This window comes from Myotis nattereri, assembly GCF_964212035.1.
Source record: "Myotis nattereri genome assembly, chromosome: 7".
In the NCBI taxonomy this organism is placed as follows: domain Eukaryota; kingdom Metazoa; phylum Chordata; class Mammalia; order Chiroptera; family Vespertilionidae; genus Myotis; species Myotis nattereri.
The window spans coordinates 60986034-61004159 of NC_138082.1; the positions used below are offsets into that span (position 1 = coordinate 60986034).

The 18126-nt window shown below is 43.7% G+C and overlaps 1 protein-coding gene across 1 annotated transcript in view; it reads right to left on the minus strand.

Moving 5' to 3' along the window:
- The window catches only part of FMNL2 (formin like 2), a 323355-nt gene that overhangs the window by 3755 nt on the left and 301474 nt on the right, over positions 1–18126 (minus strand). Inside the window, exons 24-29 of the mRNA XM_081095526.1 lie at positions 16077–16178; positions 13738–13836; positions 12942–13065; positions 7226–7569; positions 4376–4461; positions 3075–3187 (exon numbers count right to left, since the gene is read on the minus strand). Coding sequence (XP_080951652.1) covers positions 7460–7569; positions 12942–13065; positions 13738–13836; positions 16077–16178 — 435 coding nt within the window. The 3' untranslated portion in view covers positions 3075–3187; positions 4376–4461; positions 7226–7459. The remainder of the gene's footprint in view (positions 1–3074; positions 3188–4375; positions 4462–7225; positions 7570–12941; positions 13066–13737; positions 13837–16076; positions 16179–18126) is intronic.

Here is an 18126-nt window from a genome sequence, read left to right on the forward strand (position 1 = left end):
AGCTCTAAAAAAAATTGTATAATTTAAAGATAAACTAAATCCCTGAAATTTTTGCTTCCTCTTGCCCACACAGCTAAGTCACTTTCTTTTTAAATTAGAATCAGTGCATTTGAGGCCCCTATATTTGTTTTTGATCTACAAATTGCTATGGGATACTTTAGAGAGGCAGTGGTTTAAAGTTAGAATACTTTGCCTGGCTGGTTTGGCTCAGTGGATTGAGTGTTGGCCTGCGGACTGAAGGGTCCTGGGTTTGATTCCAGTCAAGGGCATATGCCCAGGTTTTGGGCTTGTTCCCCAGTGGGGGGCATGCAGGAGGCAGCCCATCAATGATTCTCATCATTGATGTTTCTGTCTCTCCCTCTCTGAAATCAATAAAAATATATTTTTAAAAAAGTTAGAATACCTGCTAACTTTCCAGGGTTGGTAATGTAATTTATACTATATTTCTTCAGTGCTGGATTTTTATTTTTATTTTTTTAATAGTAAATTTTAGCATATAGTCTTTGGTATTATCTTAGGATTGGTTGATCCTATTTCATGTTGGGATTTAAAAGAACAAAAGGTTCATTTTATTTTTTTTTCTTTATCATCCTAGTGAATTTGAAAAGTGGGACTAATCAGGATGACTCCCATCTCTGCTCCCTATTTTAGTTAAATCTGTTCACTGTTGAATGCTTCAAAAATAAGGGGAAGAGGGTGTTGTTTCTAAACTTCTCCCTGCCAAGACATTTTTCTGCTGTGAAATATGACATGACTTTGTAGAAAATGAGGACCATTATTTTTAGAAAATGGGAAGTAACCAAGTTGCTTGCTTGAGTCTCCTTTTGCATATTAGAACCAAAACATAACTTACTTATTAATCAGGGATTCACCTAGACTTAATTTTCAGAGGTCCCATTTTAATGATAGTTAATATTGCCAATCATGCCTAACACTTGACATCATGTCTAACACTTGACAGGAAGTGGTAGGATCTTTAATATAAGCATATGATATTGGCAGAAATACTAGTGATGTTTCACAAGAGAATTTAGAATCTGTAAAATGTTTTAATTCTATGAATGATTTTTAAGTACAACTTTAAAGTTTTGATTTTTCTATTTAAATAAAAAGCTATTGATGTGTTTTAGCATGTCCTCAAAATAAATTTCTGCACTTCTGTCTGTCACAACCTCAAATCCCTATAAGACAATACAAATTCACGTTTCCCAATAGTTCACCCATGAAAATTATTTAACCTAAAAACAAAACTAGTGAACAAATTACATCTCTAAATACAACATCCTCGTTAAAAAGATGTTATTAAAGTAAAATCCTTGTCTTACTACCCTTTGATTATCCCATCAAAAGAGATTTAGTTGCTAGAAAGATATTGTCCAGTCTGAAAGCACAGATGATGGGAAGCTTTTGTTAAAGCTAGAGTTCTGTGAATGTTTTTAACCAGTTAGATTAAAGATATAGGTTGTAAAAGCTGAAATGTCTTGCAATTAGACTTGATGTTGAAACAGTTTGAGTAGGGTTTGAACAAATGTGTTCAAGCAGGAAAGCATTTTTCTTTTCACATAAGGGGAATGTATATTTTTAATTCTCATAGTAAGGCAAATGTTGAGGGTTCATCTTCCCTCAATAGTAATGAATTATTGGATTAAATTCACTAATACATTTAATATAATAGTCAAAATAGGAACTTCAAATACTTGGTGTTTTTATTTTCTCCCAGTCTATAATCCCTATGTGGGAAAATTGAATTTATGTGAAAAGTTAATTGAGTCAGCCAAGGATGAAGAATTCATTGTACTTTTCCCAAGCGTTCTTAAATTATTTTCAAATAAAAGTCCCACATTTTTTTTTAAACATAGTGATGATTTTTTTTTATTACCCAAAAGTAGCTTCAGCATATAGGTTATTCATGTTTTTCAACAAAAATACTTTTTATCCCTCCCAGTAAACCTGAAAATAATCAAAATGTTATAACTTTGCTAATTGGACCCCATAATACTATAAAATGAAAAGGATTGGCCTAGATCCGTTGTCGGCAAACTGCGGCTTGCAAGCCACATGCGGCTCTTTGGCCCCTTGAGTGTGGCTCTTCCTAAGCCTTAGGAGACCCTAGTTATGTTAATAACAATGTACCTACCTATATAGTTTAAGGTTAAAAAATTTGGCTCTCTAAAGAAATTTCAATCGTACTGTTGATATTTGGCTCTGCTGACTAATGAGTTTGCCGACCATTGGCCTAGAAATCATGGGTGGGGAACCTTTTTCCTGCCAAGGACATTTGAATATTTATAACATCATTTGAGGGCCATACAAAATTATCAACTTAAAAATTAGCCCGCTATATTTGGCCAAACATTTAATTAGCTTACCCCTAATGCCTTGGCAGGGCCAGACCAAATGATTTCATAGGCCTTAGGAGGCCTTCGGGCCGGACGTTCTTCCCTCTGGCCTAGATAGAGTAAGGCAGTCTTAATTCATAGTGAAGAGACTAAAATCTCCTGGAACATTTGTGTACATTTTTTCTGGAAAGAAGGTCCAGTTTTCACCTGGTTACCAAAGGGCTTTGTAAGAAGCATTAGCCTTAGATGCTTCTGGTATGGTCAATTGAGTGTTGACTAGGTAGCCACTTTAATTTTTGCATCAAAAAAGAGGGAGCCCCTTTTATATGACGATTTTTTTTTTAACCTAGATGTATTTAGGAGAATGGTTTCTAATCAAATAGTACCCAGAGAAGAGTAATGAATGCTGTTTTTAAAGTTTATAGGATATTTAAGTATTATTGTGTGATTTATAAAAGTAAATAACTAAAACATTTCTAAAAGCAAAATGAGGCAAAGCACATATCTTAAATTTGAGACTTTTCCCTTAGGGATGTATCTCTCTCAGTATGACGTAGATTTTAATTCTTTTACATTCTCTAGGTAAAACTGCATTGATCTAACGTAAAGGAAACAAAGTAACATCATGAATGATTTTCATGGAACTGTTGGAATAGGCTTGTAACAATAGGCTTATCTCATTCTATGGTTTTGAATACCAATCTAGTAATTCTTACTTCCCTTATTAATGCTTACCTTGCTCTTAAGTTTTCAATTGTTTTGACTTCAGGGGTGGTCTAGTTCCTATGTAAGTTTCATTCACTGCTGTATTCTGTTGGTTAGCACAGTGCCTGGCACATAGTAGGCATCTATTGAATGAATGTAACATATTAGTTGACAGATGTACTCAGCCAGCATACATGGTACCTACCATCTGTATTAAAGGGCTTGAAAAAGCATCTTTGCAATAAACCACACTAACCCATGACTAAAGCCACATACACAACTGAAGTGCGCTGAACATGAGTTTTAGTGACTGAACTTTAACCATTACTTCAGAAAAGTTCCAAAGCTTGTCAGAAGATAGAGCTTCCATGTGATTTTTGAGTAAAGAAATCTTCCCCTGTAATGATTTGAAACTTGCCTTTGTAATTATAAGTTCATGTTATATAATAGAAGTTCAAAAGTATAATTTATTTGAAGAATTAACATTTAGCTAGATCACTTGGTCTTTAAAACCCTAAGAGATACAATAGCAAACTTCCCATTTAAATTACAACTGAGAACTAATATTTTCAGGCTATTTTTGACAAAGGAGTGAATAATGGTGACATGACAGTTATTCAGTGTTATTGGAGCCGACTTAATGGTGAGGTGGGAAGTGAGAAGATTTTGCTCCCGTTACTCTCACATTCCCCCAGCCCTCCATTTTATTTCACTTATCTACCTGACCTAAATTCCTTAACTGCAATCTTTTTAAACTTGCTATATAAAAACTGCTTTTGTGACTCAGCAGGATCTAGTTCAAAGACATCTCACTGTTAGTGATTGATAACTGACTTAATTTAATGGTATTTGCGCTAGGTGTAAGGTTGATGTTTGCATTTCAGGGCAGCTAGCTAAACTCCCCCCACCCATTTTCGATCATAGACTGTGAAACAGAATGACTGCCTAATCAGATCAGATTCAGACTAAGCCACTTCTTTTTATTTTTTTAAAATTAAGCCATTTCTTGATGCCCTTTTATGCTGTTCCTTGGGGTATCTAAATGTGCTATTTATAAACATCTTTTCCTTTGGTTATGCCTGCAAACTTTTTGGTAGGTATTGGTCTTTTGCTTACCTCTACAACTAAACCGAAGACTTGTTCTGAAAGGTGAGTAATAGGGGAACAAGGTTTCTATGTTCTGTGTTTGTAATTATCAGGTTTTCTGTTTCTATATTGTTCTGATGTAAAGAATTTCAGTTATATAAATTAGACCTTTTGTAAATAAATATAATTTATTAGAAAACAATGACATCTTTTACTAAATAAGTTGTTTTTGTGTCAACTTTTACCTTTAAGCACCCCTCATGCAGCAGTTCTGTGCTGTGAGATGCTAGATGCCCACATTCTGTTTTCTCAGTGTAATACCTGCTTTTCTCTGTAAAAAGATCAAAGAAAGTATATTAATATTTCATAATGCATTTGTTTTTGCTTCAAATTTTTTCTTGGAAATAGATGGGATATTAGGTTTAAAAGAAATGGGAAGCTAATATATTAATCCTTTTTTATGAACTGGGATGATAGTAGATTCATCTTTGCAGGCATTTCTGATGTAATTTAGGAAATAAGTATAAGGCTAAGAAGAGTTATCAAATATTAAAATCAATACATGTGTGAATTATAAATCCAATATTATAAAAGCATAATTTTCAGTACCCAAGTAGGTAGTTCTGTAAAATTCTGTGCTGACCCAGCAGATACCATGGTACATGTCACCCCCCTTTGCAGAGCACTGCTGAGTCAGCAGGGTCACTGAACACTCACTGCAGTGAATTTAATGGATTAGGACTTAAGAGTTTAGCGATTTGAGAGTGGGAACTAGGGGATTTAGTTCTGGGTCATTGGTAAACACCTTAAAAAATGGATGCTACTGGTGCATCGGTGCCCTTAAACCTAGCCCTATCTGGCCTCATTTGACTTACTGCTGAAGTTTGGGTTTGAAGACCTGAATTTGTGCAATACTGACTTTATTTCTTTTACCATGAAGCACTTTGCCCTGCAACAAAACAAACTGCAGAGCCTAATTGCAGACTTGAACTTCCCCCTCTGAGTTGGGAACAAAGACTTAATATAACAACAATTTCTTAAATGATTAATTTACTGCCCTCTAAAGTATTTTCAAGCCACTTACACAGTTTCCTGAAATACTACATTTCCTTGCTTTCCTAAGAAGAATATGCTAAAAACAATAAATTAAACTTTACAATGATAACTGGAAAGAATATGATTTGGGAACTGTATCCCTCACTTTCCAAATCTAAGTGGTTACTTTGTCCCGTACAGCAAGTGCTCAAGAGTGTACAGGAAGGGATTTTACTAAATTTACCGAATACATTTAGATTCTGAGTTTAAGCACCAAGACATACCTTTTTCTAGAAGATAACTGGCAAAACCCCTAAAGTATACCACTGAAAGATGACAACATGTTACAGGATAGTGGTGTAAATAGTTTATTTGCTCATATGCCATGAAAAGACCAGAAAAGTAACATGAACTGCTTTTATAAAACATTTCTAATATTGCTAAGAAGCAGGCCTATTAATAGACAAACAGAAAAGAACATGCCAACATTATTGTCTACTTGGAGATTAATAAATAGTAGTGATTTTAATGTGCTCATCACCATTGAGCTTTGGGAAACAGCTGCTTGTGGTAAAGGACCAATTTGTATTGTGTGTCTCATGGTATTGTCAAAATTAATGTTGGGTCAACAGAAAAACAAAATCTTGGCATGTTCTTTTTAAAGTACACATTTATGAAAATTTGCTGGCAAGTGGCTGTTTAAAAGCAATCTTTCTGTAAATAGGTATGCTAAAGTGAAATGTGATAACTGATCTCTAAACTGTCCTTGTAGTTAAATATATATATTAAAAAAACTATAAGTTAAAATAACATTCAGATTGTATAGCATAGGCCGATGCATTTTTAAACAATATTTACAATATTACCCAGAGGCTTAGGTGGGAATTAAGTGTAAAAACCATAAAAAACTGCACCAATTTTATAGCAAAATATCTGTACATTTAAAAAGAGATCATATATAACTACACATTATCCAAGGAAAATTGGACCTTCACCAAGGAGTTCACATGAGCACAACATAAAATAAGAAATTCAGTGGTTAAATACTATACAATAAACTTTACAATTAATATACTGATGTGATGTACCAAGAAGGTAAGCCAGAAGCAGAATGTCTATTATGAAAAGTACAAATTAGCTTCAGTCCAGTTTTTGACTTTGGAATGGATCGAGTGCCCTGCCAGAGGAAGGAAAAGTAACAGTGGCTTAGTTGGCCATTTAGTCCCATTATATCTCATTTAAGCTTTATCCCAACATGAATATTCAATTCCTCATAAAGTAATCTGGGAAATACAAAGTTTTTCGCTTTGATATATGATGCCAAATATATCTTCGACTTACAAAAAGAAGAAGGCGGGGGGGGGGGGGGGGGGGGCGGGGCTCGGAGCCAACTGATTGTCAGAGGAGAGTAAGGCTGGGTGACTAACACTTCTCCGCCAGCAGAAGTAATCTTGAGCACTGTTGATAGAACTAGTGAACTTATTCCTGGCTAGCAAGGCACTGATTTCTCTTCTCAGTTTTGACCCATAATGATCCTCAGAAATCCTAATACTGATTACTGAGATGTTAATTTTAGTGCTAATTAATAAATATATTGCATTATCTTTTCAAAGCTGCCCCTAGCTGAAGAACAGTACTGTGCAACATTTGTATGCCATCATCCCTGCAGGGACTCTCCCAGGGAGGGCACGATACACTAGCACAGGGTAGTAGACTGTGAAAGGAGACCGCTGAGGATCCTCCTGAGCTACTGGAATTGCAATCTATCTGAACTTTGCTAGGGCTTGGTTTTGCACACAAGTTTATCATGAGACTTTTCCCTCTTCCTTCCATGTTGCAAGCCCTTAAAAATACAAAGTTGGTGGATATGACTGAAACACAAAATTCCTTAAAAGACATCTCAACAAAGGAGCGCACCACAGAGGCATCCATCTTATTTACAACTTCGTAGGAAACCAGGGTGGGCCATCCTGGGACATTCACAATGGCAGGTAATACACGTAATAGGAAATTTACAATTTGATTAAAAAATTGAGTAACATACTGGTGTAAAAAGATACCTAATCAAATCCAATCCTATTGCTTTGATTAATCTGAGCAGGTACTTCCACTTTTAGGCACTTGTTAACAAAGGTTGAAAGGAGGGCCCATCATTTTAAAATTCCTATGTTTGCTAAATCTGAGCCCTTAGAATACTTCATCTATGTTCAAGGCTGCAGTTAAATGGCGGCATATAAAGTTCATGTGGACAGCTTCTTTCACGCACAAACTATTCATTCAGTCAGGTCTCAGGTTCACAGGGTTATTTCGGCACCATTAACAGAACGCAAGTTCTGATCATCAAAGCGCCGCCTGACACTTCTCCTCACCGCATCGGCTCGTCTGTATGGTTGGTTTCTAAGATCTGTAAAGAGGAGAGCATCAGTGAGAGAATTGCAACCTTTAATATTGTGCTTCTAAGCAAGACAAGGCCAGCTGGCAGCCAATCAAAGCAGCTTGTGTAGAAGAGTCAGCTAATGGGCCCTGCAAACACACAGAATATCTGGGCCAAACACATGAACTTTGCCCTCTGTATTTACAGTCAAAACATGATGTAATACTGGTGGGGTTCTGGTACTTTTAGGGAATAGAGGAAGAGATTGCTTTTGTCACTGGCCAGAGGGTCTAGCTGAAGTCTTACTTTGAAACATTTCCTCAACTGGAAATCGCTATGGCTTAGGTGTTTCTTTCTTTCTGGAAACCTAAATATAAACAATAATGAATTTAAACTGCAAAACTAATAAAACCGATTGTCCTGTCCTATCTTATCCCAATTTTAATCAAGGAAGAACTATATTAGTTCGCAGACACAGATTCCACTTTTTAAATTCTATTATTAGCTGGGGTCAGTTTTTTATTTTGTGAATTAGAAACAATGCTCAATTTAACTACTAAATAAAAGTAATCATTCAATCAAAATAATATCCTATTCCTGAACATTCTTTCCTGCCACCAATATTTTTGGTTTTTCATTACAGTGGAGAAGTTACATGGGCCTTCCTGCATTCTCCAATTTGTATTGCAAATGCATGGCGGAATGGAATGCCTATTATTTTAAAAATGCCTCATTGCATGTTAGTTCAAGCAGGCATTGCTCTGGAGGGATAACGTGGGATGAACAAGAGGAATTTGAGTAATAAGTATGAAGCATGCTTTCCTTTTGATGGAGTCAGGATATAGGGAAAAATATAGCAGGCTTCATACTTCTTCCCCTTGTTTTGCTTATACATTTCCCTTTTATTAATTTAGTACTTTTTATTTCTGTTAGGAAACATTCTACCTTTAGAAGGGGAAACACAGAAACAATAGGATGTTTGACCTTGACTTACATTTTTAAGTACAGTTGCCTGATATTTAAACTGGTAATTGACATAAAAGTCAAGGTTTCTGACTTCGGTTGGAAAACTGGAGGATCTGGCAATACTGGGCCCAAACTCTCAGCAGGCAAACACAAGCTGGAGCCGAGTGCAAGACGGTGCCCTCCTTCCGCACAGTGCCCACCAGCTCTGGGCTTGTTGGGCTTTGTGACCCTGCCCTACTCCTAAGTGCAAGCAAAGCACAGGTTTGCATACCCTGATCCTCCGGAGACTGCTTCCTGGCACGGAGTGGTAGGAAGGCTAGAATCCCACTTCTGGCTAAGGGCTCGCAGGCACTAAGGGCCTCTGATTCCTGAGCCCTCCGAGCAATTAATTTTAAAGATCCTAATCCTTCTCCAAAGGCTACAGATCGTGTTCTCTGGCCAGGACTGGCTCTCGATTTCTTCAGATAAAAATGGAGCTAACTGAATAACTCAAAGGCTAAGAAGGGGTAAGGGACAGCCTACCACCCACAGCAATCAATCAGCAAAACCCTTGCCCAAGCCATCATGTGAGAATACGGAAGCAGGCCAGAAAGAGTCCAACAGAGAGGCCTGACCTCACATCATTGATAGTGAGGTACAAAGACCTCCCTGGTAGACTCTCACCAGTATTACCCTGGGCCATAGATTGAAACTACTGATCTGCATACAGAGAGAGGAGGAAGCTAAGTAAAAAGTGATGCTTGCCAGCTCTGTGTATCCTCCACCACCGGTGTGCTAGAAGAAATCCTTACCCTCGAGTGAACATTTGGAAATTTAGTGATATTATTCTTCTTTAAAGCTAAACAGAAAAAAAACAAAAACACAAAATGATGGTTAAATAAAAATGGGATGAAAATGAAAAGCAATTCAACTTAGTGCTTCACATTCCCGGGCATGTCAGCCAACAGAGGGTGAGGGTGGGAGGCCATCACTACAAGAGGTTGTTAGATAAAACGGGAGAAGATGAGCGTTCTTCCCATCCGGGTCGCTGACCACCCAGATCCAAGCTGCTTTGAAGTCTGGCTCCAGAATGACAGTCCAACAGCAACACTGACCGTCAACAATAGCCAAGGAGGTAACAGTTTCTAGCCTTGTTAATAAGCACTGGTGGGTAAGTACACTCAGAGCAGGAACCACACACCACATCCTTTCACATCTTCAGAGACAGAGGAACATACATAAGGTGATTACAGAGGAGTTCATGCCACAAAATAAACATGCAGCAGTTCCATGTCAATCTCGGCACAGGAGTCCAACCACAGCAATGGCCGATGAGACTGTGTGTAACCCTAGTCTCTTCTCTAGTCAACCGGACACGCAGAGAAGTTTGTTCCTTATCCAGGCATCGGGATCTACGCCCAGGCCGTGACTTCTTGGGAATATTTTATCTTTCTCTAATTCAGTGGCATTTTCCGATGATAGGTAATTGCTATTTCTGGTGCCACCATCCTGACCAAAGGAGCAGGCCCAGATATAATCTCATCACAGAAGAAATGCCCTGGTTTGACATGGAACATAGTGAAGTCGCATGAACAAGATGAGACAGTGAGGGGCTCCTGAGCCTTGATTTTCACCTCCTGCCTCACAGCCTTACCGCAACACGGAACTGCTGATTACTGAACTCAGAGGGATTGCCTTATGTCAGCTTATACAGGCTTCTAGGTCAAAGGCCTCTCTGGGTTAAGCTCGTACCATGTTCCCCATGACACTGTGGACGATGACTATCATGCATAAAACCCTTAGGGCCCAGTTTACAGCTGTGCATAGTTCACAGTTCCTTCTGAAAATCATTTTGCAAGTTAGAGCACTTTGCATTCCGAGTGCCTATATACCAAGCATGTCAAATTCGCAGGCCGCATGCCTTATTTATTTGGCCTGTGGTTAGCCTTTGAGTTTGACATGCTTGCTGTATACAATCAAAGCATGGGAAACGAGTACAAAATAAAGGCTGGTTGGTATCTGTAAACCTGTTAGAACACAGTGCGCGCTCAATAAATGTTAGGTATAGTAGCTATTATTATTAATGACGAGTAGTTTTTGTTCAAATATATTAGTCCAAAAATCTTGTAGCAACCTAGTGGGACCCAATCCTGATTCTCAAAGAAGTGCTCTATTTACTACTTTTCTGAAAATTTCTGCAAGCAATTCTATTCATTCAACTCACGCACACCCAGACTGTCACAGCAGTCCGTGGATTCCGATGTATTGAGAGTGGCAGTGAGAAAGCAGTTACGGCTGAAATGCAAAACCGTGCAGCACGAAGATGACATACGACACAACACATGGAGATGGCAGTTCCATGCTGGTCCGGACAGACAGACATACAAGGGTGATAGGAGGTAAAAAAAATCTGTAGCAACCTTTTTCAGAGCATCAGGTGAGAAAGAGTAATAGTTTAGTAATGGTATTCCTCAGTGAGAACAGGTTCGCAGAAAAACCGAGAGCCACGCTTGGCGGTGCGAGCAGTAAAGGGCACAGTCTTCAGCACTGCATCGAAAACGACAGCCAAACAGGACAAACAGAAGAGAGTAAGAAGCCAAGATCTATTGCATTAGTACACAGTTAGTGCTTTGTTAATCATACCCGGGGGGGGGGGGGGGGACAGGAAAGGGGGACGGCAGCAACATACCCAAGTGAGCTCATCAAATCTAAGCTACTCACTCTGGGGTGGGTCATGGGTTATAAAATGGAAACTCTCCCCAGGACAGTCAGGAATGCTCTATAGGCAGATATGCACAGTCCCCTCCCACGACAGATCAACGATTACGTCAGGCGAATAAAAACTATACGTTTTGCTCAGTTTACAAGCCAGGAGTCACTGAGATGGAGAACAGACTAATGAAAAGGAACCCAAGTTCTCAATGTGCGAGGCTGGATGCTTCTCTGTAACAAGGTAATCCGGCAGCACTGAGGGCCAAAGGCGTTTGTTTACCCGAGGAGGTCCGTTCCTGGTCCTGCTCAGAGCAGAGCTTCTCCCTCAGGAAAGACGCTAAACCACAGGGGCTTTATCTGGGAGCAGCCACAGACCCCTGCAGGGGGAGCCTGAGGTGCCGGCAGGCAGGTACGGACGCGGCACCTTCGCCAGCCTCTCAGAACTTACTCTGCGTTTAACTCTGGGCAAGGGACTCCTTGTTGACTTCCGTTTTAGCATTGTATTGCCTTGGGTCTGAGCGGGTGGAAAAATTTGTGGTTTCCGCAGTTTGGGATCCTTATTTACAATGCTGACTAAGCTTTAACAAGAAATGAGACGTCAAAAGTGGAAGAATTAAAAAAGTCTTAAGAGTGCGTAAAAACTAGGACAGTTGGGGAAATGTGAATAATGACTAGATATTTTATATCAAGGAATAGCTGAGGAGGTGTCTGGTAATGGTGCTGTGGGCATGTTTGCTTTATTAAAGAGTCCTTATCTTTCGAAGGTTCATACTGAAATATTTCCACATGAAACCGTTTGTCCTGGAATTGCCTCACAATAATCCCAGAGGTTGGGGATGGGGAGTAGGTAGAAGCAGACATGTAACAAGACTGGCTGGCCCTGAGCTGAAAATTGTAAATGGGTGGTGGGTACATGAGAACTCATCATACATTCTCCACACTTTTTCATATTTAAAATATTTCTCACAATAAAAAGTTTAAGCATCTTGGAAGCTGATAAATAGGGTCCATATGCAACAGACATGAAAGGGACATCACTTCCAGACATGAAAGGGACATCGCTGTCTGATCTGCTGAGAGGGAAGGCAGAAACTCTACAGAATTGGTTCCAGCAGAAAGCATTAGGCTATGACTTAATCAGCAAGAACCAAGCTGGGTCAGGCACCGTTCTTGGCTGACAAGGAGCCCTTCCCCAGCCCTGGGCTGGAAGCCCCCTGGCCCTTCTGAATGGAAGCACCAGCCCCGGATTCGCGCTTGTCTTCAGTTCCCTGGAAGGAGTGGAGAGGCTGTTACAGAGCAAGTTGGAGACATCTGCAGTGGCTGTGGTTAGTGTTAGTACAGACCCCGAATGGGTCTTGCCATCGCCTTTATCAATCAGGGAAGGAAGGAAACGAGCACGGGACACATGGAGGACAATGGAAAACCGTTAGGAGAAGGAGCCCTGGTGAAATCTAAAGGGTCCCGATGATATTGAGAAATGAGATTTCCCCCCAATGATATTGAGAAATGAGATTAACCCCCAATGATACTGAGAAATGAGATTTTCCAGAGAGCTTGTGGGCTTCTCTGACAGGCAGTACACGGGCTACTATAATATACTTCAAACACTAGCAGAGTCTCTGCACAATTCTGGGTCTGATTAAAGTCACTGGAAACCCTGGACAAGCAGCAGCGAAATCTGCAAGCGGCCGGCACGGTGAGGCCAGCGGGATCTCCACGGGCCACCACGAGGAAGTGCCCTTTACCTGTGATGATATCTTCAATGGCACCATCCTTCCCTTCGTACACATGTCTGTTATCTTTAACTTGCCGCCTTCTTAATTCCGCAATTAATTCTTGCTGCTGCCTCTTCGATTTGTGAGAAGGAGACTGAGAAAAAAGAAGCAAGGCAGAGATTAGTGGGATCAGCACCCACTGGAGGTTGGAGAAAATCCAAAATGTGTCTGAGCCTCCACCAAACACACAAGCAGCACCAGCCCAATTTGTGCTCAACCCGAGGAACACAGAAAGCTTCTGGGAAGAAAACAAACTCACTGAGGAACACAAAAGTCCAGTCAGCAGCAATGGGAAGGTTGGGTCCTATGGTGAGAACCACTGACTTCTTAAACTGGGCCGCAGAGGATCAAGGTGAAGAACGCTTTGACCTGAGGCCTTTTATGATCTTCACCTACGATGCTCCCCTTCACGGATACCCCCCACCCCATTCTTCCTGGCAAAGCCCTGCAGGCAGCAAGGCCAGCACCAGTGGCATCCCCAGGAAGCCTTCCCTGGACACAAGCAGTGCAATCATCCGACACGGCCTCTCTGTAGTGTACACGAGCTAAGCTCTGCGTTCCAGATCTCTGTAAACAGGAATGCTACGCAAACATGCTCTTAGCCTCACTCAAGTTTTTGCTGAATAAAGTAATGAATGAGCAAATGTCCAGTTGCCGAGTTGCAGGGCCCTAGGAGGAAGCGGCAAGGGTCCTGGGCAAGCCGGCTTGCTGCCCGTCTCTCCTACTCGCCCCCAGGAGCCTCCAGGGCAGGGCCGGGCACCCTCACCTTTGGGTCCTGCTGCTCCAGCAGAGCTTCCTGCTCCAGGAGCTTCTCCATGAGCGCCTGCTCCTGTTTCTTCCTCAGCTCGTTCTCCTCCTCCGCTTGCTGGGTCAAGTCAAAGAATCAAAGACACGTCAGTGGAAACGACAGCAGTCAAGAGTCTAAAAGGTCATTCTGAGAGAATCCTTGGTGAGCCAGGAATTAGAGTAAGCGGAAGAAGGGTCAGATCTACATTTGGTGCCTGTATGTAACACAGGCCTGGGGTTTCACTGTGTCTCTATGACACCTCTGCAAAATCGAGTAGCTCAAATTTACCCCATTCAGAGTCCTTTCCGGATCCCACTCTCAGGAGGAGACCTTTCCTTGCGTCTCCTCCAGGGGCCTCACCCAGTGACACTCTTAGGTTCTGCCCACAGCTCACTCCTTCCCAAGGGAGGCAGAGTCACTAGTCCGATCGATTTAGGACAAGAAATAAAATAGGCTCATGTCAGCTCAGCCCTCCTGCATCCTCTCTTCTGAAGTCGGCCTCCCTAACGAGACTTCTAACAACTGGGAACTGGTTAAGTCATCTAACTGAGGCTGAGTGTCAGCTCACAGATACACACACTTCCTCCAATCCAGCTGGTATCAGAGGAAAGTTTACATTTGATGCCTCTTTTTAAAAAAAAAAAAAATTATATATATATATATACATATATATATATATATGTATATATATATATATATATATATTTTATTGATTTCAAAGAGGAAGGGAAAGGGAGATAGGAACATCCATTATGATAGAGAATCATTGACTGGCTGCCTCTTGCATGCCCCCTACTGGGGATCGAACCTGCAACCCAGGCATGTGCCCTTTACCGGAATCGAACCCGGGACCCTTCAGTCTGCAGGCCGACGTTCTATCCTCCGAGCCAAACCAGCTAGGGCTTGATGCCTCTTAAAGTTTCACGTTGATGGAACTTGAGAAGGGAAAGGAGGGATGACAACCTACAACCCCACTCTCCACGCACAACACTCGGGTCTGGGTCAGGCTGGCAGGTTGTTATGCGACATCCAGGGCAGGTAACACATCCTGTGACGTCACTGCCTGATGAGTGTCCCGTGGTGCCAGCTGACAGGGCCCCAGGGCGAAGTGATGTGGATGGGGCACCCAGACAGGCATGGCCTGTGGCACCCCCCACCAAGAGCAGCTTCTCCTTTTCCTCTGCTCAACACGTGTCCCTGCGGAAGCATCCGCTTTGAGACCAACCAGAGCTACTTCCCAGCTTGTATTACACGATTTAATAAGAGCATGTATTTTCTCTTTAGACCTTAGGCTTATAACTTCTTCTGTAAGAAAAATGGTGGCCCCAGAACATGAGGGGAGCCACCTGGCCCCGGCACCAGTCAGCAGCCGGTGACAGCGACCTTCTCAGGGCGCGTGGCTCTGCGGCCTGCACAAGGACTTAGTGCTGGGCTTGGGTCATCCTCACTTCCAAGGGCATTCTCCATCTGCACACAGCTCGTGATGTCACCGCTACACGAGGCCACGCTGAGAAGAGATCCCTACAGACTGGGATCTTTGGGTCTCAGTAAAAGGCCCCGGGATGGTTCTCCAAGGCCAGCAGTCTCTTGGGCTGCGGAAGCGACCTACTACTTCCAATAGGATATTTCTCAGAAATGTAGATAACCCTGACACGTCCCCCTCCCTTCACAGCCACACTCCCTCCTGCCTCCGCCAACACTACCAAGGGTATGTACACGCAGACCAGCCTGGAGAACACGGACGCAGGTCTCCCGCGGCACAACAATCCCCTAACGCCCTCCTTGTCACTCCAGCTCCAGGAACAAATTCTCCTGACACAGGCCCCTTTGGGTCATAGGCTTTTCAAGACTAGAGCCTGGGTTCGGTCCAAGAGAGCCTCCCATTTAAAGGGCCGGCCACTGCTCGTCCACATGAAGCAGCAGAGCACCGCCCTCCCGAGCGCCATCCCTCGGCGCAGAGAAACGCTGGTCTGGACGCCGGAAGCCTGGGCAGGACCCACGGGCAGGCGATTCCTGACCTTGGCCACAGGCCAGGGCTCGGTCCCCTGGGGGAGGCCTGGGTTTTCTACGCCCTTTAGCATGCCTGTGAGCGTGAAGGTCAACGAGGCAGCCACGGTGGTGGAGCACCTCGCTGGCCCCAAGGAGCAGCCGTGGCTGTGTGTTCAGGCTGAGCCTGGCTGGCTGGGGGGACACAGGGAGCCTGATGGGCCTCCCCAGCCAGAGACCGCGCCCCAACAGCCGCTGAGACCAGGGCGGCTCTGGAGGGCGCCCGCCTGGGACACAAGGCCGGGCAGGCCGAGGACACCCGCTCCCGTTACCTTGTAGGCCTTCACAAACCGGACAAACACCGGGAAGAAGACGGAAGGCGGCGTCGTCTTGGGGTTTTCTCCAAAGTACTTCACCACATCGTCAAAGGCGTCCTGCGGGAAAGCAACGTCCCTTCACTCCGTCTGCCCAGCCGCTGAGCCCGACGCCGGATAAAGAGCTGCCGCGAGGCAGGGTGAGGACCACGGCGCCCGCGCTCCCTGTCCGCCCCCGGGTCCCCCTGCTGCCACCTGCCCCAGAGGCCGTTTCCTCCCCTGCCGGTCGGAGGCAGCGGGGCGAGCAGGGCCCACGGGATCCATCTCCGGGAACCTGCCCCTTCCACACACACACACACACACACCCACCTCCATACACACCCACCTCCACACACACCCACACACACCTCCACACACACACACACCTCCACACACACACACACACACACACACCTCCACACACACACACACACCTCCATACACACCTCCACACACACACACCTCCACACACACACACACCTCCACACACACACACACACACACACACACACCTCCACACACACACACACACCTCCATACACACCTCCATACACACACACACACACCTCCACACACACACACACACACACACACACACACACACCTCCACACACACACACACACACCTCCACACACACACACACACCTCCACACACACCTCCACACACACACACACACCTCCACACACACACACACACACCTCCATACACACCTCCATACACACACACACACACCTCCACACACACACACACCTCCACACACACCTCCACACACACACACACACACACACACCTCCATACACACCTCCATACACACACACACACCTCCACACACACACACCTCCACACACACACACACACACAAACCTCCACACACACACACACACACCTCCACACACACACACACCTCCACACACACACACACCTCCACACACACACACACACCTCCACACACACACACACCTCCACACACACACACACCTCCACACACACACACCTCCACACACACACACACCTCCACACACACACACACCTCCACACACACACACACACCCCTCCATACACACACACACACACACACCTCCACACACACACACCACACACACACACACACACCCCTCCATACACACACACACACACCTCCACACACACACACACACACACACACCTCCACACACAGACCTCCACACACTTACCTCCACACACACACCTCCACGCACACATCTCCACACACCCACACACCCACACATCCATACACATACCTACACACCTCCACACACCTCCACAAACACACCTCCACACACACATCTCCACACACCCACATACCCACACCTCCACACACACACACACACACACACACCTCCACATACCTCCACATACACACCTACATACACAGACCTACACACACATCTCCACACACCTATACACACCTATCCACACACACACCTACACACATATATATATATACAACACACCTACACAAACACACACACCTACACACCACCATACACACAAATATTCTATTCCTCTCAAGAGCTTCCTAAGGCCATGGCAGAGCTTAAAACCAACGGGATCTTAGAAGTCACTCAAACACATCAGGATGCTCCAGGTCTGCTTGAGTCTTCTGGGACCCAAGGCGGCCAGCCTCAAATGGGAGCCATCCACCCCGTCCAGCTGCAGAGTTCCCACAATGCTCTGCTTTCCCTTCTGTGGCGCATGCAGTCCTCTGGCTGGTTCTCACATGTGCAGACTGCCTGCCCAGTGTGTGTAAGATTTCAAGGCCAAAGGCCAACAGAAACCCAACGCACTGGGGACACTGCTTTGCTGAGCACAGCCTGACACATGTGGGCTGATCTGAACACAGGACTCACATACAGGAAGCCTGGTAGGGGATGAGGAGAGGAAGGGGGGGCCTCTACCCAAGAGTATGAAACCCCAGATTCGAGAGGTCAACAAACAGGAACAGGAGCCCTTCCAGGTACAATATTTGGAAAGACACTCTCTCCCCAATAACCACGAGCTACATAAGA